At 36.3% G+C, this 23,026-nt stretch overlaps 3 protein-coding genes across 4 annotated transcripts in view; all 3 read right to left on the bottom strand.

Moving 5' to 3' along the window:
- The window catches only part of LOC139687429 (serine-rich adhesin for platelets), a 133,051-nt gene extending 125,562 nt beyond the window's left edge, over positions 1-7,489 (bottom strand). For both annotated transcript variants that reach the window (XM_071584568.1, XM_071584570.1), the window contains exon 1: positions 7,331-7,489. The gene's annotated coding sequence lies outside the window, so the exon portion shown is untranslated. The remainder of the gene's footprint in view (positions 1-7,330) is intronic.
- A 217-nt stretch (positions 7,490-7,706) lies between these two features.
- LOC139687564 (ATPase inhibitor mai-2, mitochondrial-like) lies at positions 7,707-8,635 on the bottom strand. Its single transcript, XM_071584776.1, has 3 exons — positions 8,502-8,635; positions 8,218-8,350; positions 7,707-8,135 (listed from the first exon to the last, which is right to left on the bottom strand). The coding sequence occupies exons 1-3, from the start codon at positions 8,555-8,557 to the stop codon at positions 7,983-7,985; spliced, it is 342 nt and encodes a 113-aa protein (XP_071440877.1). The 5' UTR covers positions 8,558-8,635; the 3' UTR covers positions 7,707-7,982.
- Positions 8,636-21,163: 12,528 nt separating this feature from the next.
- LOC139687598 (uncharacterized) overlaps positions 21,164-23,026 on the bottom strand; it is a 34,435-nt gene continuing 32,572 nt past the window's right edge. Inside the window, exons 7-8 of the mRNA XM_071584818.1 lie at positions 21,532-21,725; positions 21,164-21,465 (exon numbers count right to left, since the gene is read on the bottom strand). Coding sequence (XP_071440919.1) covers positions 21,164-21,465; positions 21,532-21,725 — 496 coding nt within the window. The remainder of the gene's footprint in view (positions 21,466-21,531; positions 21,726-23,026) is intronic.

Genomic DNA, 23,026 nt, shown 5'->3' with positions numbered 1-23,026 from the left:
AACCCCGGACCGAAATGGTGATAAAAATATTCGGCGGAGTAGCTTAAAAAACACGTTCCATCCAAGGAACAGTGGAGAAATGTTCGATCGCGGAATTTATATTGGATAATATTCCGAATTACTTCAGACCTAACAGACTCGCGAATTAAACGGAAAACAAAGGATAACAGCTTTGGCCATTAAAAATAATAATGAAGGAACAAAATCCCATCTGATTACCGGAAAACCTAGCACAGGAGCCACTCGAGGCAAGAAGATGCAACCTGACCGAAATAAAAATTAACACTTGAAATGTTTAATGATGACGTAGGGGTTACAATTCAAACAACATATTCTGCTGGGAGGAGGAACTACATTCGGAAATTAAGAAATGTTAAATGTCAAAAGAACTGAAAGGATTACTTTTTTCCACACACAAATTTCAGGACCAGATACAAGAAACCAAAGCAATCGAAAAAAAACCGCTATTCTGTTAGCTCTTAAGCATGAGTGATGCAACGGGTGCTTTTACCCGAGGCATCGTAAAATTTCTTCGACTTTCCTTCTCCCCACGCGACCCCAGAATCTGAAGTCCTAGGAGAGTCGGGCATCAAAGCTCTCGCTCACGGGAGGAAAAGAATGATGGGACGTAAGTATCCAAGTTATCACTCTCACCTATGAGCTGACTGATTCCTAGTCGCCTTCTGGTTTCGTCAATTAAATTACTGCTGTACCCAAGTGCCTCAACGCCTAATACTCAGTAATAACATACCCCTCCTTTGTGGTTTGCAGGCTAATACGCGGAAGTAGACCGAATATGCACGGAGATGAAATGGGAGAAGTAATATTTTTTTAACGATGAACGAACAGGCACCGGAATGCCACTGAAAATCTCAACTGCCTAGCTTTTCTTCTTTAGAGGTCCTAGATGCCGCAACCCATAAGCACGCTATCAATCGCAGCAACCGGATACCATTGGCCGCATCGCACGCCTCGTGTCGCTCTGAGGCAGGTCGCTGCCTAACTCTTCTCGCCCTAAGGCCCTCCTCAAGCGAATGATTTGAATTCAACCTCCTTCCTGGATCCAGACCAAGATAACGCTTCCGCCGCGCCTCTGAACTGCACACCTACTCCCTCTGAACTGCACACCTACTCCCTCTCCATTTACTCACATATCTCATTCATGTCAAATGGTACGTCGGCCATCCACTCACTGTACTCGGTTCGTTCTCGAGGGCGAAGTCACTTAAGCTTCCAAATCATGCTTTTGCTAAAATAAGAGGCAGTTCTTATGGTTTAGGAGAGAATATTTAATGCCACGAGGGGTTTAAGAGAGGAAAAATGAAACGGAACCAGAACTTAGGAAAACCAGGGGAATAGATTCAGCATGACATCGACATCCCAGAACGACATGGGTGGATTCTTACGAGGACTGCGTCAGTCGTCAAAGTAAGAGTTCTCTTCAATGATCGAATGAAATACGCTTGGCCTCTTTAAGTAGAATCTCTCAACTTCATTTCGACTTAATAGGTTGATGCGCGAGGGATAGAATACATTTTTTGAGTCCAGTAAAGATCATTTAAATTTAAAACAAGACAACAATATGGAAACCTTTTCCCAATACCAACCAATCCCAAATGAAATATGGGCAATGTCATAAAATATAATGCGGACATGCGATTGGGTAAACGTCGGCTTTTCGCCTGTAATAAATTTTTTCCGAAGTAACGTCTTATTTACCTATTAAAAATTTCAAGAAACTTCGGGAGATACCGCGTCAGTAACTTTTAACGGGGTCATCCGCTAAATGTGCATTTTAATGCAGCAACTTCCCTCGAAGCCCGGCCAAGTGTTTTAGCCAGTTGAGCATACCGATCTAAGCTTCTCTTACACTCCAAGATCGGGGTTCGAATCTCGGTCAAGGTGAATGATTTTTTACTCGACAAAGGTTGCATTGTCTTATTTACCTACTTTGAAATGAGCTGAATGAACACGACTTGAAAAATTCTAACAAATTATTGAATTATGTTTAAGTATTAAAAAAGATCAAAGGAGTTGTCATAGGGTTTCCAATTTCGATTATGTACTTGATAAAAAGGGATAGAGGGAATTTAAAAAAATGAATAGCCATTAGAATCTACCCACTATAAGGTGCAATTTCCCTCAAAGTAGCGTTCCATTGGTTTAGAGTTAGAGGTTAGGTTTAGAGGCAAGGGAATTACAATTGCCTGGTAACAACCTAGGTGTTCTCCGAAAAAACTCCACAGAACCTGGCGCCAAGTCCCTGAAAATCCTTTGATGGACTTGAAGGAAAACTAAACGAGCTTCAGCTAATTCAATAAATGCAGTGAAAATTCTCTCCCTGAACCTTCTCCTGCTGTAACAATGCCTTCATGCAAAGGAACATCCAGTTAGGAATCAAACTATTACTCACACCTAGTCTTTCTTCCTGGTTTATTTACATATCGGTAACATCAAACAACAAAATTGCCCCACACATGCTTTAATCTTGCATTAACATAGGTTCATGAATAAAGGAAATTGTAAGAGATCATTTGTGGAATAAAATCACAATAGAATGTGACGTCGCATTTTAAACGGCAAAGAGAAAATTAAATTACAGTTTTCTAGCAAGAATCTCTGGTGATCGTTCACATAAGAATATTATTCCAAGTTTTGATACATCCTCCGTTATAACAAAAATATATTTCTAGCCATTGATTTATATATATATATATATATACACATATATACATACATATATATATATATATATATATACACATATATACATATATATATATATATATATATATATATATATATATATATATATATATACATCTATATATATAAAGGAGAGTGTTTGTTTGTATGTATGTAATTTGTTTACTTTTTTGCTGTCATAGAAACAGCATTTTTCCAACTATGCCAGCAGGATACTTTTGCAAGAACACTATTGTATTCAGAATTGCCGAGATATTATACGTGGAATACATAAAGGAAAGTCTTTTGTAGAAGAAAAATGGGCAACTTTGATCCATAGAATAATATTTATTCATGTGACGCATTGGGCCGAGTCTAAACAGTCCATCCTAACAACGCCGAATGTTATTTTTTAAGAATGCTTCTACATACCACTAAAGGACCTCGCTCATTTGCAGAATTAAGAACGGTAAACGGAGAAATATGTGAGATATTCAGAGAAGCTTGCCAGAATTTAGGGTTGCTAGAAGGAGATCAACACTGGGATGACTCATTGCGAGAGGCCAGTTTGATTTCTCTTCCAGGACAAATTCGAATTTTGTTTGCCATCATAATAATCTCCTGTAATCCATCTAACCCAAAAACAATATGGGAAAAATATAAAGAATCAATGAGTGAGGATATACTGGCTAAAGTTCGAAGTGAAAATCCTACATTGGATATTACGTTTAACTCCGACATTTTTAATAAAACTTTGATTATTTTAGAAGAAAAGTGTATCACTATGGTTAACAAGACTTTAGTGGAACTCGGTCTTTTTGCACCTGTACAAGATCAACAGGGTGTATTTTATCCAGATTATATACGTGAAACTACTACAATGTCTTAGACTTAGAAGCATACATCGCGGATAAAAAGCCACTTCTTAATGAAGATCAGAAATTCGCGTACGAAACAATAATGGATCAAGTAGATAAACAAGGAGGAGGTATCATTTTTCTTGATGCTGGTGGTGGCACGGGAAAAACATTTTTAATTAATTTAGTTCTCGCTGAAATCAGGGTTCATGGAGAAATTGCTCTAGCCGTTGCATCTTCAGGTATTGCAGCGACATTAATGGAAGGAGGAAGAACAGCCCACTCTGCCCTTAAGTTGCCAATTAATATTTCCCGACAAGAAAATCCCACATGTCATATAAATAAAACAAGCGGCCAGGCACAAGTTCTTATAGAATGTAAATTGATAGTATGGGATGAGTGTACGATGGCTCATAAAAAATCTCTTGAGGCCCTCAACGCAACACTTCAAGATCTTAGAGGAAACTGCAGTTTAATGGGAGGAGCTCTGGTACTCCTGTGTGGAGACTTCCGTCAAACTCTGCCTGTCATTCCAAAATCGGCTCCAGCCGATGAAATGTATGCCTGTTTAAAACATTCTGTTCTATGGAATCATGTCCAAGAAATTAGCCTTAAACAAAACATGCGAATCCTCTTAAGAGATGGGAATGCTCAAAATTTTGCAAATAAACTTTTGGAGATTGGAGAAGATAGATTAGTTATCGAAGCATCTGGTATGATAAAATTGTCATCAGCTTTATGTGTATCGGTGAAAACTGTCCGCGATATGATACAAGCAGTCTATCCTAACGTTAATCAAAATTATAAAAATTTAGAATGGTTGCGAGAAAGAGCCATTCTTGCTCCTAAGAACGATGATGTTAATGAAATTAACAAGGAGATACTAGCCATGCTGCCAGGAGACGTGATTGAATATAAATCGGTTGATACCGTAGTGGATGCTGACGAAGCCGTCAATTATCCAACGGAATTCCTTAATTCACTCGATCCAGCTGGATTGCCACAACATCGCCTTATACTTAAAGTAGGATCTCCAATCATTTTATTGCGAAATTTAGATCCACCAAAACTCTGCAATGGGACACGATTGTGTGGGACAAAATTAATGAAAAATATAATCCAGGCAGTCATTTTAACTGGAAATGGAAAAGGTGAAATAATTTTTATTCCACGGATACCTCTAATCCCAACTGATCTTCCCTTCAACTTTAAAAGATTACAGTTTCCAGTCCGGCTAGCTTTTTCAATTACCATTAATAAATCACAGGGACAGTCTTTAAAGTTTTGTGGTGTTGATCTAAGATCGCCATGTTTTAGGCACGGGCAACTTTATGTTGCTTGCTCCAGAGTAGGTTCGCCTAAAAATTTATATATATTCTTTCTCCTGGATATGAAACAAAAAATGTAGTTTATAAACAGGTGTTAAATAAAAAAGATTCTTAAATTTGCATGAAGTATTGTATTATTGTACTTTATAATTTATTGTTTTTATTTATGTAGTATATTTATATTATTGTTTCTCCCTAACCCGTGCAAAGCCGGGTATTCAGCTAGTGTATATATAAAACGAAAATCACTCCTGTTAACTCGTAAATTACCCAAAAAACCATTAGAGATGAAATTACTCATTCAGGTGATCTGGTTTCCTTATATTCAACTTTCCCTTCAAATAATGTATGTGAATAGAAATTACCTAAAAAGAGTTGTTCTGAGGTATTTCATTTGATAAATCCAACTTATCACACCAAAATTAAATGTACTTCTGATGCATGTGCTCTCACTCACCTGGCCAGTCACCATCCTGGTTGGTTCGTACATTTTTACACAATATATTTGACATGCTCAAATCACGTTTGGTGAACGCACAACATTCAAATACTACACCGAAGACAATTGTTATGAACAGAAGCTGTTACTTCCGATTCATACCAATAATTAACCAATATGTGCACTTACTATACTGATACCATAAAAATAAACACAGCAATCAACCCTAAGGTCAGTTTGGTAGGTGATGCTACCAAGCCAGAATGTGTGAAATTCACACTTCGGGGCCAAATCCTTTCCCTGTGTTCCCGGTTATGGTTTCCCAGAAATTTTGTGCCCGAAAAATCGCACAGCTTCGGGGGGGAGCTACCAGAGGCTAGCCCGGAAATCGAACCCGGGCTAGCCTCTGGTAGCTCGGTTAGCAGTCAAACGCTCTACCTCTGGACACCCGCAACCCATACTGATACGATAATTCAGAAAATATAATTACTCAAACACCTCCACAATACACTTCATGCTCTTAAGGGGTGGGTTAAGTAAAAAAAATCTTTCAGTTATTTCAGGAACACTCCCATTAATAATTTTTAAATAACCAAACCTACGAAAATTTAATCAGGACCACAGCAGTTAGTGTTTACATTCACCCTTACGAAACTAGGAAGCTACATTTTAGCGACTGCGACACTGCGCGAAACGTTACATGAATCCCAAATACCAAAATGTATGAAATAATTTTCAAAAAAACTTATCAGTTTGCGAGGCACTACTACAAAATTTGTCTCGGAATTTTTTAAACCAATGTAGCCAGTAATTATGCACAAGTGACTAGAAATTAGTGACAGTAACATCCCTTTGAGTGATATCCATTTTTTGGGATCCGCAGCCCCGTAACGAACCAACATGAAAGCAATTAGCCGAAAATACACACGTATATACTAGAGGTTAAGATAGTCCCTTATAACGAGTCGTCAGTAGGCTAAACCACAATAGCCACATTAAGGATTGTAATAAATTCAATACAAATTCGTATATGACTGATTAATTAGCCTAGAATCAGTGATTAACTCGTTTATGTAGCCAAATAACAAAGAATTACTTGGAAAATCTCAATACTTCACCGTTCCTTCACATGCAATCTACCTTTAACTAAGAACGGATCACGTAAAAACATCAAATGAACTCTAAGCATCGAACACGGACGAACTCCCGGACTTCCAATCATATCGTCTACTTCACGTAACACGTTAACCTGTTCTAGAAAAACGTGTATGGCGGAAAAATTAAAGGAATGTAACAACCGAATGGAAATTGGGAGATTTTCTTCCTTGTGCCCTTCCTCCTCGGAGACAACCACCTTTCAACTTTGGATTTGTTACAACTTGAACTCGCCGCCCTGAACCTCTGAAGCAACACTTCATGAGCCGCACAATTAAAGCCATGATTACAAAAATGTATCCATTACGATGCTTTATATTCGCTATTAATTCCACAGATATTGATCGATTTACGCTTAATTATCCACTACAATCATGAAAGATAATTCCTCAGAGGAATACTAATGCAGACATCATTAAATAGAGCACAGTCCAGAGAAATCCTACGTAAACTATACAGAAGTGTTATCACATTTAATATTATGCAGAGATTCTGACAACCCCAACTAAAATGTATAATAAAACATCCTTTAACTAATAATCGTACGCAATAAAATTACTAAAATACAAACATCGACCTTTTCATTGTCGCTATGTGAATAATCAAATAATGCAGGACACTTACGGGTCGGGGTATAATATTAGTGGCATCAAACATTGATTGCAATGACAAACATGTGCGTTGCACATCCCGTCGATAGGACACATTGACCTCGTCCTACGCAATGCGGAATATTAAAACTTGAACTCAAGAAGGACCACATGATAATAAAAATCATTCGGGTCACATACCACAATATATATTCAAATAAACTAAATAATGTCTATATTCACCGGCAGCCATGTCAAAAAACAGCGGTCTCTTACCTGAATATCAATGAACATGTATCCAACTAGAATCAGACCAGAAGAGTGATGATATATCCTGAAATGCATCACAACTCCCTCGGCCTCGCCCGAAATTCAGAGAACACTACAGAGCAACTACCGTACCTCATCCCGACTTAAACAGTTTTTGAGACGCCCTCCCACTCCTATGGCAACACTGAGATCAATGAAACCCGCGAGCAGGGATCTCTGGCGACAGGAAGCGGAACTAAGATCGATGGCAATGGTGCATTACATGTATGTGAAATAACATTCCTGGTGTTTACTAACATCTTTCGGTGACACTTCGCTATAATTTGGCATTGACGGATTCCGAGAAGACTGAAGTTATTCCAAAAGAATAAATAAAACGACATTTATGCGAATTGTTCAATTTATTTACTGCAAGGTATGACCAAAATAGCCACTCTTACATTTGAAAATGAAATCAGTACAGACGTGAACGCAAAATTTCTCCTTCGAGTTTCTACAAATATCTACACGTCACGCAGACTACAAAATTACGAGTTAAACAACTTGGTGACACCCTAGCACACCTTGAAACAAATTTCAAAGATACAAACATCCTCTTCAAGACATTGCATGGGCTGTACCTCATGAATCGCAAGACTGCTAATACCTAAAATATCATTTAATCCCCACCCTTGCGGCCTTGGCTTTCCTCCAGATCCTTGACACGTTCGCGGTGTCGTTCAATTGCTTCTTTATGGCGTCTAATTTGCTTCTCGTGGAAGGTTATTTCTTCGTTTAACTCGCCTTGTAACTTCTTAAGCTGTTCCCTTTGCTTAAGAGAAAACAGAAATAGTTAACCTTAACATCAAATTCACTGTAAAATAAAGATACAACGGTAGCACAGAGATAAAAACCTTTTTGTAGAAGTACTCCTCTTCATGAGCAGCTTCCATTTTTCCAAAGGCCCCTCCGGCGTCACGGATACTCCCACCTCCACCACCACCTTTGCCAGCTCCACTTCCCAGCTCTGACATTAGACGAGATTGACTGAAATTATAAAATTATCCCCACTTGAAATACATACGTAAACAATAGAAAACAGGCATCAGACTGGCTTGGTCATTCTGAAGAGCACAAACACGAGTAAGGTTGACAAATACAAAATATTCATCTATAATTGCATTGTTAGTGTCAATACCTGGCAATAAAACCCTGCCGACCCAAAATTGCGACTCTATACGACAAAAACGACATAGTGATGCAACAAAATTGACCTCGTGCAATCGTCAGTCGGCTTTTCTAAACAGAAATGAATGAACAGCTAAATGCACCTCGAAACCTGGCAGATGAATCACATTTTGCGCACCTAGCGCCTTACGCGCGTCTTAGCGCCATAATTTGAGTAACCACATTACTATACTCTAATCAACATTGTTGTTACTATACATAAACGTTGACTTTTTTGCGATTAAAATCAATTCTGAGAAGATGAAAATTATGCTTCTCTCTAATTCTACAGGTCCCGAGAAACTAATTGGTTCAAAGATATCGCCAAAAGGTCTTAAAGGTAAATGAGACTGTAAAGGTACTGATCGTTGTATAAAGCTAATATACCCGTATCGTTGACTTAAGTCAATTGATTCGCTTGGAATGGTTCATTAAATAATTTTTTTATGAACTCAAATACATAAAAATCATAAACTATGAAAATTGTGATAAACCGCATTGTTAACTAATAATTTATAATACAAACCATTGAGCCAATTATAGCCTTTGCAAGGCAAAGCGGGATTCTGACTGAAATTTATCTTTTGATTTGTACGCAAATCAAAAAAATTGGAATACATTTCAGGCACAGATATTTCAGAATGCTGAAAATTTTCTAAATTAATTACATTAAATTTTATTGGCATACCATTGTAATTGAATTAGATCTCAATGGTAATATTCACTAATAAACCTATCTATGAATAAAAATGTTAGTATCTAAATAAATCAACTATAAGTCATTATTTCAATCAAATATTTTAATGTCGTACTCACATCGCATTTTTACTGACATTTTCTTAAATTATTCAATTATGAAACAAGTAAGACAGAGTTGTGCCTTATCATCTTTGTTCTAAGTCTATATTATTAAGGCAATACATTAAATTAAAGATAATGCTATCAGAATTTGTAATCTTTGAAAACAATCAGTGTTTTGTTTTGCATTGATTTCAACTTTATGGTGATAAAATAGGATCTGAATAAGACACCTGTGAATTTGTAGGAAATAAAAAAATCATATCTTGGAATAAGAGAATCTAAAAGTGGCTTGAAATAGGACAACATTGGACAATGTAATATTACTATTTGGTAATCTACTGGATAAGGAAGGTTTTGGATGGACACCACAACCAAATAAATATTTCTTTTCTCTTAACAAAACACAACCCAACATCCTACTCTACAACATTTCACTCTTCAACTCTGCATACTTCCATCCTCCCTTCATCCCGTCCAACATCCATATCCTATTCATGCCCTTTCCTCCTTTGCCTAACATTCTCCTCTCTATCACAGTCTTCAACATTCCACTGCCAATCAATATGCTTTTCATCTGTTTTTCCTTTCCCCTTATGTTTTCTCCCAACAATCCCCTCTCCTCGCCCACAATACCTAGCATTTCCTTGTTTGTTTTCCTTTCGGTCCATTTCACTGTCTCCATCCTTCTCTACATCCACATTTCAAAAGCCTCCAATCTACATCGATCATTCTGTTTCAGTGATCATGTTTCCACACCAAACATAACTATGCTCCATATAAAAGTTTTAATGAGTCTTTTCTTAACATCCTTGATCAATGTCCCTGTCATCAATTCCATCAACTTCTTGTGAAAGCTCCATCACTTAATGCAATTCCTCTCCTTAAACCCCAACTATTTTGACCATTTTTGTCCAAAACACTTCTGAGATACGTAAACTGTTCCACCTGCTCTAGTTTTAGCCCTCCTATTTTAATGTTATTCTTAGCCATTCTCTTTCTGGAAAACTGCATGCCTTTGTTTTATTTATATTGATTCTTAATCCTATGTCCATTGGGCAGAATTTAAATTCACCTAGCAATGCTTACAATTCCTTGGCTGATTGACAAACTAGAGCTTGGTCATTAGGAAACCTAACTGATTTTATAAATTCCCCATTGACTTTCATTCCTATTTCCTGTTCTTCCCATGCCTCTTAAATCTTTTCCTCCACAAATATGTTGAACAGCACTGATGATAATGGACAACCTTGCCTTAGACCTCTTCCTAACACTACCCATCCAGATTCTACATTCCCCACTCACACCTGAGAAGTCTGTGATATATACAGGTAGTGGATTAGCCTCCTGTTCCTCCAATCTCTTCCTATTTTCTGCAATATATTCATTGGTTTTTCCAATTCATTCTATCAAAAGCCTATTTGAAATCTAATAAACAAGTAAATATATCCTGATTGTATTCTATATTCCTCTCGATTGGTGATCTCATTACTACAATGGCATTGTGCATGTTATTGTGGTAATTCCTAAACCCAAACTGATCATACCCTAAGTAATCATTTACCTCTCCATCTTTTTGTTGATGATCCTGAGAACCACTTAAGCAGTGTCGGAAGTCAAACTTATTGTTCTGTAGTCCTCACATGATGTAGCCTTTACCTTTTTTGGAATAGGAACTAACCCTGATCTCATAGTCTTCAGGCCAGATTCCTTCCTCATAGATACAACGAATCAATCCATATAGACTCTTCCTCACACATTTTCCTAAACCTTTCAGAAGTTCCACAGGAGTGTTTTCTACCCCCATGGCCTTATTTGATTTCGTCTCCCGTAATACCTTTTCTATCTCATCATAGAGTATGCCCGGACCCAAGTTATCTTCATCTACGTCATATTCTATTTCTATGTCTAACCTTGTTGGCCTAATTTCTTTACCATACAATTCTTTTATATATTTCTTCCATCTCTCTTGAATCTTTTCTGTTTAAACGATTATCTTATCCAACTTATTTCTTACTGTTAACACAGATCTTCCCTTCTTATGTCTGGATTGAGTTTTAACTTTGTTAAGTGAACCAATTTCACCCTTCTTCTGCAAACTTCCTATATCCTCCCACAGCTCCTTCTACCATGCCTCTTTTGCTTGTTGCCCATCTCAATTTATTATTTAACTCTTTGTACTTTCTTCTACAAAGATCTGTTTACATTCTTCCATTTCCTTCTCTCAGCTATCTTTCTAATCGTCTCATCTGTGATCCACGGTTTCCTTGTCCTTTTCATATTAACAGAGCCTATACTTTCTTTTCCGGCTTTCAAAATCCCTATCTTGGTATTTTCCATTATTCTGCTGATATTCTTTCCTGGTTTCAGTTAATGCTTCTAAATTCCATTTCCTAACCTGCTGCCCCTGCCTTATCTTTTTGAATCAGATACTACACTTCATGGCTACTAAATTGTGATCCACATCCACTACCAGGAATGAGTGCAAATTGATCACGCCGTTCCTAAATCTGTGTCTAACCATAATATAATCTAACTGATACCTTTCTGAGTCACCTGGCATTTTACATGTATACCTATGACTTTTGTGGTGTCTTAACCAAGTACTGTTGTCGACTATCTCCTGTCTCCTGCAGAATACACTGACTTCTCCCCGGGGTCATTTCTTGTACATAAACTGTAGTCCCCCAACTTATCACCATTTTTTCCTTCACCTATCGTTACATTCCAATCCCCCGTCACTATCAAATGTTTCCCTGCAGGAACACACACGATCATACCCTCTAACTGATCATATACCCTATCGACTTCTTCCTCCTTATGATTGCTTGGTGGCATGTACCCTGAACAATGACCATGTTTGTCCATTCTGCTATTACTTCTACTAGTATTATTCTATCCATTGATTGTTCTATGTTGACTATGCTTCTTCCTACCTTTTCTTCAATATTATGGGAACCCCTAGTTGGCTCTCGTCCCCTCAACTCTATGTTACTCTATAACTATTACTCTAGTAATCCCTGCTATCCTTCCAACTCACCTCGCATAGTAAAATATCTGTTTCCTCTTCCCATCTCTTGCTTCATATTGTCTAATTTTCCTGTCCTCAACATTGTCATAGCATTTTAACTTCCTGCTCTAAACTGATTCAGTCTTCTTTTTCTGCATCTTCTGTCTTGCTGCTGTCAGTTTTCCTTTGCAAGGGTTTCGAGAGATGATGACTACGGAAGCCTTGCCTCTCCCATTGCCAGGCACGACACATGGCTGATTGGGCTGAGTCCCATAGTTGACAGGACGCTTTTTTTATCGTGTCTTTCATTAAAAAGTCTTGGGATTAAAAATTGAGGTAGTTTCCTGTTGCCTTCCTCAATACTGTTTTTAATGTGACAATGTCACTCAATGGCCACCACACTGGGGTCAGAAGTCTTTGTAGCTTACTCACTGAGGAACAGATGCTGCATGGACTACCTTTCACCTACTACCTAACCTTCAACTTTTCTGGCATAGGTGGACCCTACCAAGAGCAGCTATTATCATTGCTCCCAACAGCACAGCTCTAGGGATTATCGAGCTTCACAAGTCCTTCCACCATGTCAAGGTTGTAGTCCATGGGAGGGTAAATATAATGGTAGGCATATAAAAGGTAGAATATGTAAATGATTTTCATTGCTAGTTAGTATTTACAGCATTGCACAGCATTTATAGCAGCAAAATTTTACCACCTCCCCTGATTTCTAGTCATCCCTCCCTTCTTTCAGAATTACTACAATTTTAATTACTATTAGTCACAGGTTCCCATGAAATAACCGATTCTGTTCGAGCTCCAACTTATTTCCACCCATCACCCTTGGTCAATATATAAACTACAGGTATCTTATTACATATTTGTTCCTGATGATGCCATATCATGGTGAATCACATTGTACCAAACCAAATAAATTCAGCGGAAAAATATTCTTTTTCATTTGATGGAGATACAAAACTTCTACGTAGTGTAGTCTAACCCTGTAAGGTTTATATCTCATAATTGTGTTTCCAAGGTGTGCATGAATGTGTTTCTTGAGGTGAGCAAAGAATTATTTATCACAACTGATAGCAATCCTATGTTACAGTCAAAGGAGTTCTTTTAGTAATCATTTGATAAGGTGCTTAGGAAAGAGGAAAATTTCTTTTTCTGTAACAACATTGAATTCTCACTATTAATAATTATTTGTATCTTGGATAATAAAAACTATGGTAATTTTACTTTGTTAATCATTTTATTCGTATCATAGCCCATGTAGGAAATATTTCCACCCACACCCAACTTATGGGAAATGAATCACAGAAAGGATCTCTCAGCTAAAGGTGATGGTCCATGAATTGGACACATATTTTCTCCACTGCATAATATGACCCACGATTCTCCAGGATTGCAGTGTCATTTCCTTCCTGGATCTTTGCTTGGGATATTGATGACAAAAAAGGGCATTTCGAATGAACAAATTGGCTGTCTCACGGGTAACAAAAGGGAAAGGAACAGATTCTAATGAGGAGAGTGATGACAGAAGCCAGAATTACATTTAAGGATTAATGGGTACAACTATTGATGAGCCACCCCTATACCAAGGGGGGCCGAGCCTATTCTTTAATGTAGTAGCTAACTCAATTCAGTATCATTTTTGATTTGTTTTTCAGAATTGCCTTATATAATAATTGAAAAAATTTAATCTACTATTCATATTTCAGTATGGTTTCATGAAATCTACTTCATACCATGTAATAAATCAACTCTTGACTGATCTAGAATCCCTAGCTCTATTCTTTGATTTCTCCAATGCTGTTGACCAAGTAAACCATCAACATCTTTTTCCTTAACTCGCCAGCTTTGGTATAGGAGGGAAATGCTTTCAGCAAACAGCTTCAAATGAAATGAATTTGTCTCAGAATTTCACACGTGCCTAAAACTTCAAAATTTACTTTGATCCATCATTTTCAAAAGTCCCAGGAGTGATGTTAGGTACATAATCCAAATGGTTAAAATAATACCATAGATACTCTGAGAAATCACTTTTATTCTTCAAAAGTAGTAATTCAACAAAAAATGTTGCTGACAACTATGTATTTTTACTCTTAAACATAGTTTCCTGTTTGCCAGAAATTACATTAGCTACAAAATAAAATTCAATCATTGTCTGACAAAATCACAATAGTAATCACTACTATTAAGGCATATTCACAGATTTTCCATGACAAAGAGTTTTGCCAAATTTACAATGGTTTTTATTTAAAAATATTTCTAAGATAATTATTCCTGCCCAAATGTACATGAGCATAGCTCAACTTTGTTAAATACATTTATGTAATAGAAGGAAGGCTACACTCTATTCCAGTAGAATAGCCACTTTGTTTCTATGAGTCACAGTGCCTCTGTATCAAAGAGCTATAATAGAATTCACTTAAAAAATGTTGTACTTGAGTTTATTAAATATAGCCACAGACAGAACATCCTATGCCAATAAAGCATGGGTTTACATATGAGACTAGAAAACCATAATAGTCATGGCCATACTAGCGTTGGTAAAAGCCAAATTAAAATCAATGTAGGTACATACATATGTTTTAATTTTACTCTCAAATTAACATTTTCATAATTTAAGTGCCCACACACGTTGATATTCATTTAAAAAATCTGCCATTCACACAGTGATGCTCAAAATGACATCTTTCCACATGATACCTATATAAAAATAGTTTTATTCATTCATTTACCTATGCACAATATAAGCTGGCAACATTTAATTTGTTCTGTCACTTCATGCACCTCAGTGCCAATACTTGGTTGCAGGATAAAGCCCACATTAAAAAACTTAAGCTACTACTTATAAAATGTCATTTTGTGTTGAACAAGAAAGAAACAGAAGAGTAACATCATAAAACAAAATATTATTACATAGATCCAAAAAAGTCAACATCTGTGACTCTTCAGTCCTTACATATCACGTAAATAATTACAATAAGCATTATTTACAAAACTAAAACTCTAACAATGGCAGCCAATTATGAATTACACATTTCATAGCTGTGAACTCATTCTTTTGATTATAAAAATGTTCCAAAGAGTTCTATGCTATAGCATCAATAAGTACCTATAGCAACTTATGCTGACATTATACAGGTACTTATGTACCTACGTACCCTTGAAAATCAAAATGACTGTTTGATTAACTTAAAAATATATATGAATGAAGTGTCTATGAGGATTAATGTAAGATAACCTATGAAAAATATTAAATCTATTCCAAAATTATGACTTATTGGCTGAGGCCACAATGCACATAGGTACCTAGTGTTTGTAATTATAGTCAGCTTGGAGGTATGTCCCTCCCCTCCACTAAATTGGTGATCAGCTCCAATGCTAGTAATAAAAGATACACCTTTGGATGGTGGTATGCCTCAGCAGAAGCCGGTCATTGACTTTAAAGGCCAACTGACTTGTTAAACTGGATATATCCTAAACATTGAAATATCATCTTCAATGAAATTCCTATTTCGCATTGGGACAAGGCAGTTATTTTAGAATTATGGAATCGATTGGAAGAGCTTGGAAGCATATCAATCTTATTACACTTTCAATTTGGCTTTCAAATAAAAATAAATCCAAAAGATTATTTTTGAATAAAAAAAATATTTTACCAATAGTGATACAAAAACAATTACGCTTGCACATGCATTTATGCCATTTGAACAAAAGGAATGTACTTACATTTACAAAGTGAATACTAGCTTTAATAATACTGTTTCTTCGAATGCACACAAAAGATTGTGCTGCATCATCAAATTAAAGAACAAATTATTTTAAACATTACCTACCTAATTGATACCTGTTTTTTTATAATATTAGTGTGTCAAAGTACAAGTTTTATGGGAGATAATGATACTTTATCTTGGTTCCAAGCTAATTGCCTCACAGGTATTTTCATATGCATGATATTTATTAATTAATAAGTAGTGGGTATCAATACATATGTACATAAAGGAAAACATAAAATGGACATATCTACCAATCCAGGGTACAATGGAAAGGACATATCAAAGCTTTCATGTTACTATGAGACCTGTGGGACATTTTATAGACTAATTTATTAGGTAGGAACTACCTATATGTTTACTTTAATACTTATCCCCAAAAATTGATGGAAAAAGATAAATAAACAATTTTCTACTGGAGAAAAGCACATTAGTTAGATTTTTTAAGAGATTCTTATTGACTGCATCATGGCTTTTAATATTTTCTTTGCTTGATACACATCATTTAATGCTTGATAGACATATGCTTCTGTGTCCTTGATCATAAAATATGTCCACACCAAAAAGTAAACTAGATTTAGAAGCAATGAATATTAATTTTGACTTTATTTAATCAAAGCAAATGAAGATGCAGGAATACTATAAATGCTCTCGCACCACTGAATAACAAGGTACAGAACTTAAAACATTCAATTACACCATTTGTCATGATGATGAGCTCCAATCACCAAAATGTAACTGTGCAGGTAACAGGATAGTAATGCAAAGGCTTGATTCTTATTCCACCATTTCACATAATGACTTCATGAAAAATTTTACAAAATACTACTGCATTCACCTAACAAATATGCCTCTATTTCTCAAAAAACTGAACATTCCTGCACAAGACGATGTCAATATGGGCCATTCTATCTCATAAAATCTATACAAACACTTCTTTAGTTTCAAATTATTCTTCCATTCAGAAATGAAAGGGCTATAAAGCAATAGGAATGAGATAAATGTACAGATAATCTTCAACGAACTCTTACAAAGAAAGTAGTTATCTCATAAAAGTATTACCATAAAATTTTGAACAAATACAGCATTTAAAAATTTAATAAAGAAATTTGGCATCATTGTACTCTGAATAGGATAACTGGTGCTTGATTTCACAAGACCACATAAATGCCATATTTTTGACAATTATATATTACCAATAAACTTCATTATCATACTAAATTATTTCAACATGACACATAATCCTGAGGTAAAGTCTACTTTGAATTCTTGAAATACCAACCTAAGATAAGAAAGTGATCAATGGGAGATAACATCAATCTGGACCTCACAGAAAACTTTTAAAAGCTGTGCAGGCAGGACAGCAGAAAAAAAATTTCAATCACTTCAAAAAAGACTTTTAAACACAGAGCTTATAAAAATTAAAAATGCCCAGTGACAAATAATACATCCTTCAATCCACTTGCTTACAGTGTTAAAGTACATCATTTCAAAAGCCGAAATAAGCAGATATATTTTCCACAAAATTAATAAACTTTTACCCAAAATTACACAACTCTTTAAATTAGATGATAATCTGGGAAAGTGAATTCCTTTGAAGTATCTTCCTAAGTGACTCATAATATGGCATATTCCATTTCAACATATAGAAATCCTCCCCTATCTTTCCAAGTGCTCTGCCACCCTAAGCAACACAACTGCTAAGACAAGTCATGAAAAGGTTATGTCTCTAGACATGTCACATTGTTCTCTGGAAACACTTCTCAGAATCCCTACGTATAACAGAAAGTATGTACATCAAATGAATAAATTAAAAATTTTAGAAGCTTTGACAGGTGCATTTTGATTGAAGTTTTTGTATTTAGCCCAAATTAAATACTTTTCTTGAGTTATTCCATAGATACATTTTTGAAAGTCTAGCATTTTAATTTATCTCACCTTTTGGAGAGATTCTTGAGAAAATGTCAGCCAACCATTATGGCTTCAGGTAGCTCTTAACTAATTCCAATGGACAAGCAGCAAGCAAAAGATATTTGACATTATGTAAAATCCAAAAGATAACTTAAGAAAAGAATTTTCATTGCAAAACAATCACATCCAGTACAGGATATACCTTAGTGAAAAAAATATAAAGCCTTTTTAAAAAAATTGATACCAACAAATCAAAATTCAAATAGCATGGAGGGTCATATTCTTACTAAATACATACATAACTTTGCTATTTAAGGCCATGACTTAAGGAGAGCATGCCTTTGAGAATAAAATGCATGGCAGCAGCGAAACCATTTAAGCCTCAGCCAAGAAGAGATTGGGTCAATAATAATAAGAAATTTGGAGTGGCTCCAAAAGATGCTTGAAATTAAGATAAAGACGGTACTCAGCTCTAAGGAAATATGAAGAATAAAAAAGAAATCCAAATTAAACAGTCTGATGTGATAACATTATAAGACATAGCTCAGAGAGAAAACTGTTCACTGCCATTGGGGCATACAATGATTTCATTTGAAAACTATCTTTTTCTAAAATTTCAATTCAATATAAACAACATATGTACATCATATCAAATATTTTAAATGAGTATCCCAAATAACATAGCTATTTTTATAAACATGACTAAAATATACTCACTCACTTTCAATAATTCTTAAATGCATGAACAGTGCTAATAAACTGAAAATTTATCGTTCAGATTCATAAATTTTCATTGCCAAGCATACTTCTGAAAATTACAGGTAACACCTCAAAACATTAAACTCTATTTGATGACATTTTGACACACTATAGCATTGTGATAGCAATTTTTAGTCACAGGCACATCTTTATCATGAAATTTCTGATCACTCAGGTTATTATTGACTTTAAAAACACTACCTATGTAATGCAAGTGATGTATCATGAGTAGGAAAAATAGAATTATGTGAATTTGTATGCATATATAGTGCCTCCATCACTTTTAAATGGCACAACCCAGACATGAAGCCCTCTCCCCTACTAATTTGTATTAATGAGACACTTTAGTTTTACTGAATTCATCCACTACATTAATAGACTGAGGACCAATCAAATCATTAAATGTCGGAGTTCTTTTCCAAGTAAAAGTTAAAAATATTTAATGAAGAATAACAAAGAGACCTGCAACTGATGCGGAAGTTAAAATATGCTGAATCAAAAGAATTTTATGGAGAGGGACACAATATCAGACTTATTTTTAAACAAAAAAATACTGCACAAGTGAACTGCTGAATCCTCTAAAATTTCTACGGAAATTTTCAATTGTTTTTCCCAATAGTTCCTACACCATGCATATTGCTAAATAGTAAGTAATAAAATAAAAAGAAACCATTTTTGAGACCTTGAGCATAATATTGGCATCAGTTATTCCACTTATTTTAAACAATAAATAATGAAATCGAGTTACTATTCCGAGTAATATCAGAATTTTATACTTGGAAAATATTTAACTTGGGATTACAAATGACATGAGTTTGGCCTTGAAATGCCTTTATAAGAGTAAATTTTGAATGTTCATGCTCAAATTTTCATTTATGAGATGGCATTCAAGGGAACCCACATAAAAATAACTTAGAACTGTTTCCAAGGATTCCAGCAACAGAATGACTTGGACTTCATGCACATGCTTAACAACCTCCTGGTAAGACATGATGTGAAAAGATGATTAGCCATTCAATTACCATTAGCCAATCAAAATTAGCTCCTTGGCAATCATTATTAATTAACCATGTACCTTTATAGAAGATTTTTTATTCTTTTGTTGAGTTAATCCTTAAGTACATACAGTGAATCTAATTACAAAATATTATGTCAATACTCAAATATTGTCTTTGTTTTATTACTTCTGGGAGCAAGAGAGTGATATTTTATCTTCTTATTAATTTCATGGACATTCTACAGTGCCAAAACATGAATACGTAACCGAAAAATCCAATAATAATTTATATTGATAATATTTAATTTACATTATAATTAACTACAGTGTTCAAGTAATGGTTCAGCTCAATAATTACATTTAATGATCGACTTATTATTTTGGATTTCTTTAAAAAAAATTAACTCCACTTTCAGCTCAAATTGTGCGTCCCAGCTAAAAGTACATAGATAAATAAATATTTACAGGGTATTATATAAAAAATACTAAATAGTGTACAAGAGCAAGTTCCATGAATGTACATCTAGTCCTAGAAAAATAACTTCTTAAAAATGTATAAATTTCATGCAAAAGAACTTGGTAAAATTATATTGGCACTCCATATTTATGTATGTAGCTCTTCCTAATTGAAGACATTACTACGGTTGACCAAAATCGTCTTTTCTTATAAAACATTGACTGCAATGTTAATTCATTCAGTAAGATACAGTATGTACTTATGTTAAAAATTTCTAATAAATATTTATTTTATGTGATTGCAAAGGACAACATGCAGCTGATAGCCAACCGATGAGATATTTAACAGGCTCATTGTAAAACTACACAAAATATTGTCATCATCATCAGGGTTTAACCTAAAGCTGAGGTGGATCTATGATGGTTACAAATAGGTGTGGCCAACATCTTACTCCAAAGAGAGCCACAATGAAAAACTTATAAAGAGTTCAAAGTAGATTCATCTTCACAGCTGATGAATACTCCATACACTTAAGACCTGTGAATTTTTTCTGGCAGAACAGACTGTAACAAAGCTGCATAATTTTTCCTGGTACTGGAGGGGAAACCTTCACATCCTACGGACATAATTTTTGACAGCATTGCAGTACTTATTTCTCAGCATACACAGTATTGATAGCAGCACATTATAGCTGCCACCATTTTTGATTTATGGTCAAATATAGCTTAACGTGTACCCCAAATTTTTATTTTCAAGTCAACAAACCTATCTAACAAGTTTACATGATTCAGAAGTCATGGGAAGCAGAATAATGCCCAGGTGGATATGAAAAAAACGAGGCCAAACAACTCACATAAACCCACAACATGACAAGCTGCAAATATGAGCTATTGCTTTTGATTGAGCAGATGGGAAGAAGCAACTATGACAGAGGCTCTTCCTTCCTCTCGTTCTCCTTTGGCCAGGAGGCTCCCACACACCTGAGGAAGTCATCGAGGGTTTTCCAGCCCCGCTCCCTCTCCGAGAGGGCCGTTTCCCTCCGGATGATGGCTGCCTCCCGCTCCACCTGTAGCACCTCACATCGCAGCTCATGCTCACGCTCCATTATCTGCATACGGCGCTCATGCTCCCGCCTCCGCATCTCCATGATCATGAATGTGCCCTTGCCCTCCTCCATCTCGACGTCGGGCTCCACCATGCCCTCCATCTCACCCTCTTCCTCGCCTTCCTCCTCGCCCCCCTCCCCTCCTCCACACTCCCCCTCTTCCTCCTCCTCCCCCTCCTCCTCACCCCCACCCCCCGCATCCCCCCCACTCCCTTCACCTCCGTCCCGACTGCGCCCCTGGCGGCTCCCACTTCCCTCCTCCCACTCCCCCTCCTCCCCACCCTCCTCGTCGTCTTCGTCCTCATCCCCCTCCCCCTCCTCATCCCCATCTTCCTCCTCGTCCAGCTCCTCCTTCTTCACACTCACCTTTGTACTGTTCCTGGGGACAGAAGGAAGGTGGGATAATTGGGGGTCACAGATTAGGCCAGGGGAAGAGGGGGTGGAAACGTATCCATGATTACTGAGTGAAATTCACCCTAAATGAGTGCACAGTTTGGCAGAAGAATGCACATTCACCAAAGTTATAATTTGGTAAATCAAGAGAAGGTAGCAGCCACTTTTTATTAGCCACTAATATATCTTTTGAGCCCATATATTTTTAACCTGTATTGAATTATATTTTAACGTGGAGTAAAGTCATCAGAAGTCTTAAAAAGGGTAATTTGAAAAGTTCTTGGAATGAAATGGAAATGAACAACTTACTTCAGTGAAACTTTTTTAATGTTCAATGTAGTCTCCCTGTAAACTAATGCACTTAGTCTATTGTTGTTCCAATGTCTTCATTCCATCTTGAAAATTAGTTTCCTTGAGGCCTGCAAAATACCTGTCTACTTTGAATGTTAGTTCTTTGTTTGAAAAGAATCTCCATCCACTGAGGAAAATTTTGAGTTGGGCAAAGAGATGGAAATATGATGGAGCCAAATCAGGAGAATAAGGTGGAAGTGGCAACAATTCATACCTTAGTTCCTATAATTTTGCCATGGCTACGACCCTTGTATGCACTGTCTTGATGAAAAATGACTTTCTGCCTTGCCAAACCTGGCTTTTTTGTGTATCTTTTGCTGTATTTGGTCCAGGAGGTTAGCATAATATTGTTCAGTAATTACTTGATCAATGATAAGATGATATCTCAGCAGAATCCCTTTCACATACCAGACAACTGAAACCATCACCTTTCCAGCCAACCGTATTGCCTTTGCTTTCTTTGGTGGTGGTGAATCAACATATTTCCACGACTTTGACTGCTATTTTGTCTCTGGGGTATAGCAGTGGACCCAATTTTCACCTATGGTCACAAAGCAGCACAGAAAATCTTGTTGGTTGCTGTCAAAACCGGTCAAAAATTTCTCGGAAATTTCCATTCTGTTGTGTTTGTGATCCTGCATCAAGATTCGTGGCGCCCATCTAGCAGATGATTTTCTCATATCCAATTCCACCGTTAAAATGTGATCTGCCCATTCATATGATATTCCTACTGCTTCAGCAATTTCCAGCACTTTCAGTCAGCGATCCTCCATGACAATTTTATGTACTTCTGCAATAATTTCAAGGGTAATGGCACATTTTGGCCAACCACTACAGGAATCATCATCTGAACCATTGCCACCAAACTTAAACTCGTTTTTTCCACTCAACAACAATTGAATATGAAGCAGCAGAGCCCCTCAAGAATGTTCTGAA

This window comes from Hetaerina americana, unplaced genomic scaffold (assembly GCF_022747635.1).
Source record: "Hetaerina americana unplaced genomic scaffold, ioHetAmer1.1.p SCAF_2, whole genome shotgun sequence".
In the NCBI taxonomy this organism is placed as follows: Eukaryota; Metazoa; Arthropoda; class Insecta; order Odonata; family Calopterygidae; genus Hetaerina; species Hetaerina americana.
The sequence above is the reverse complement of the archived record's forward strand: the minus strand, read 5'-3'. Positions and strand labels throughout refer to the sequence as shown.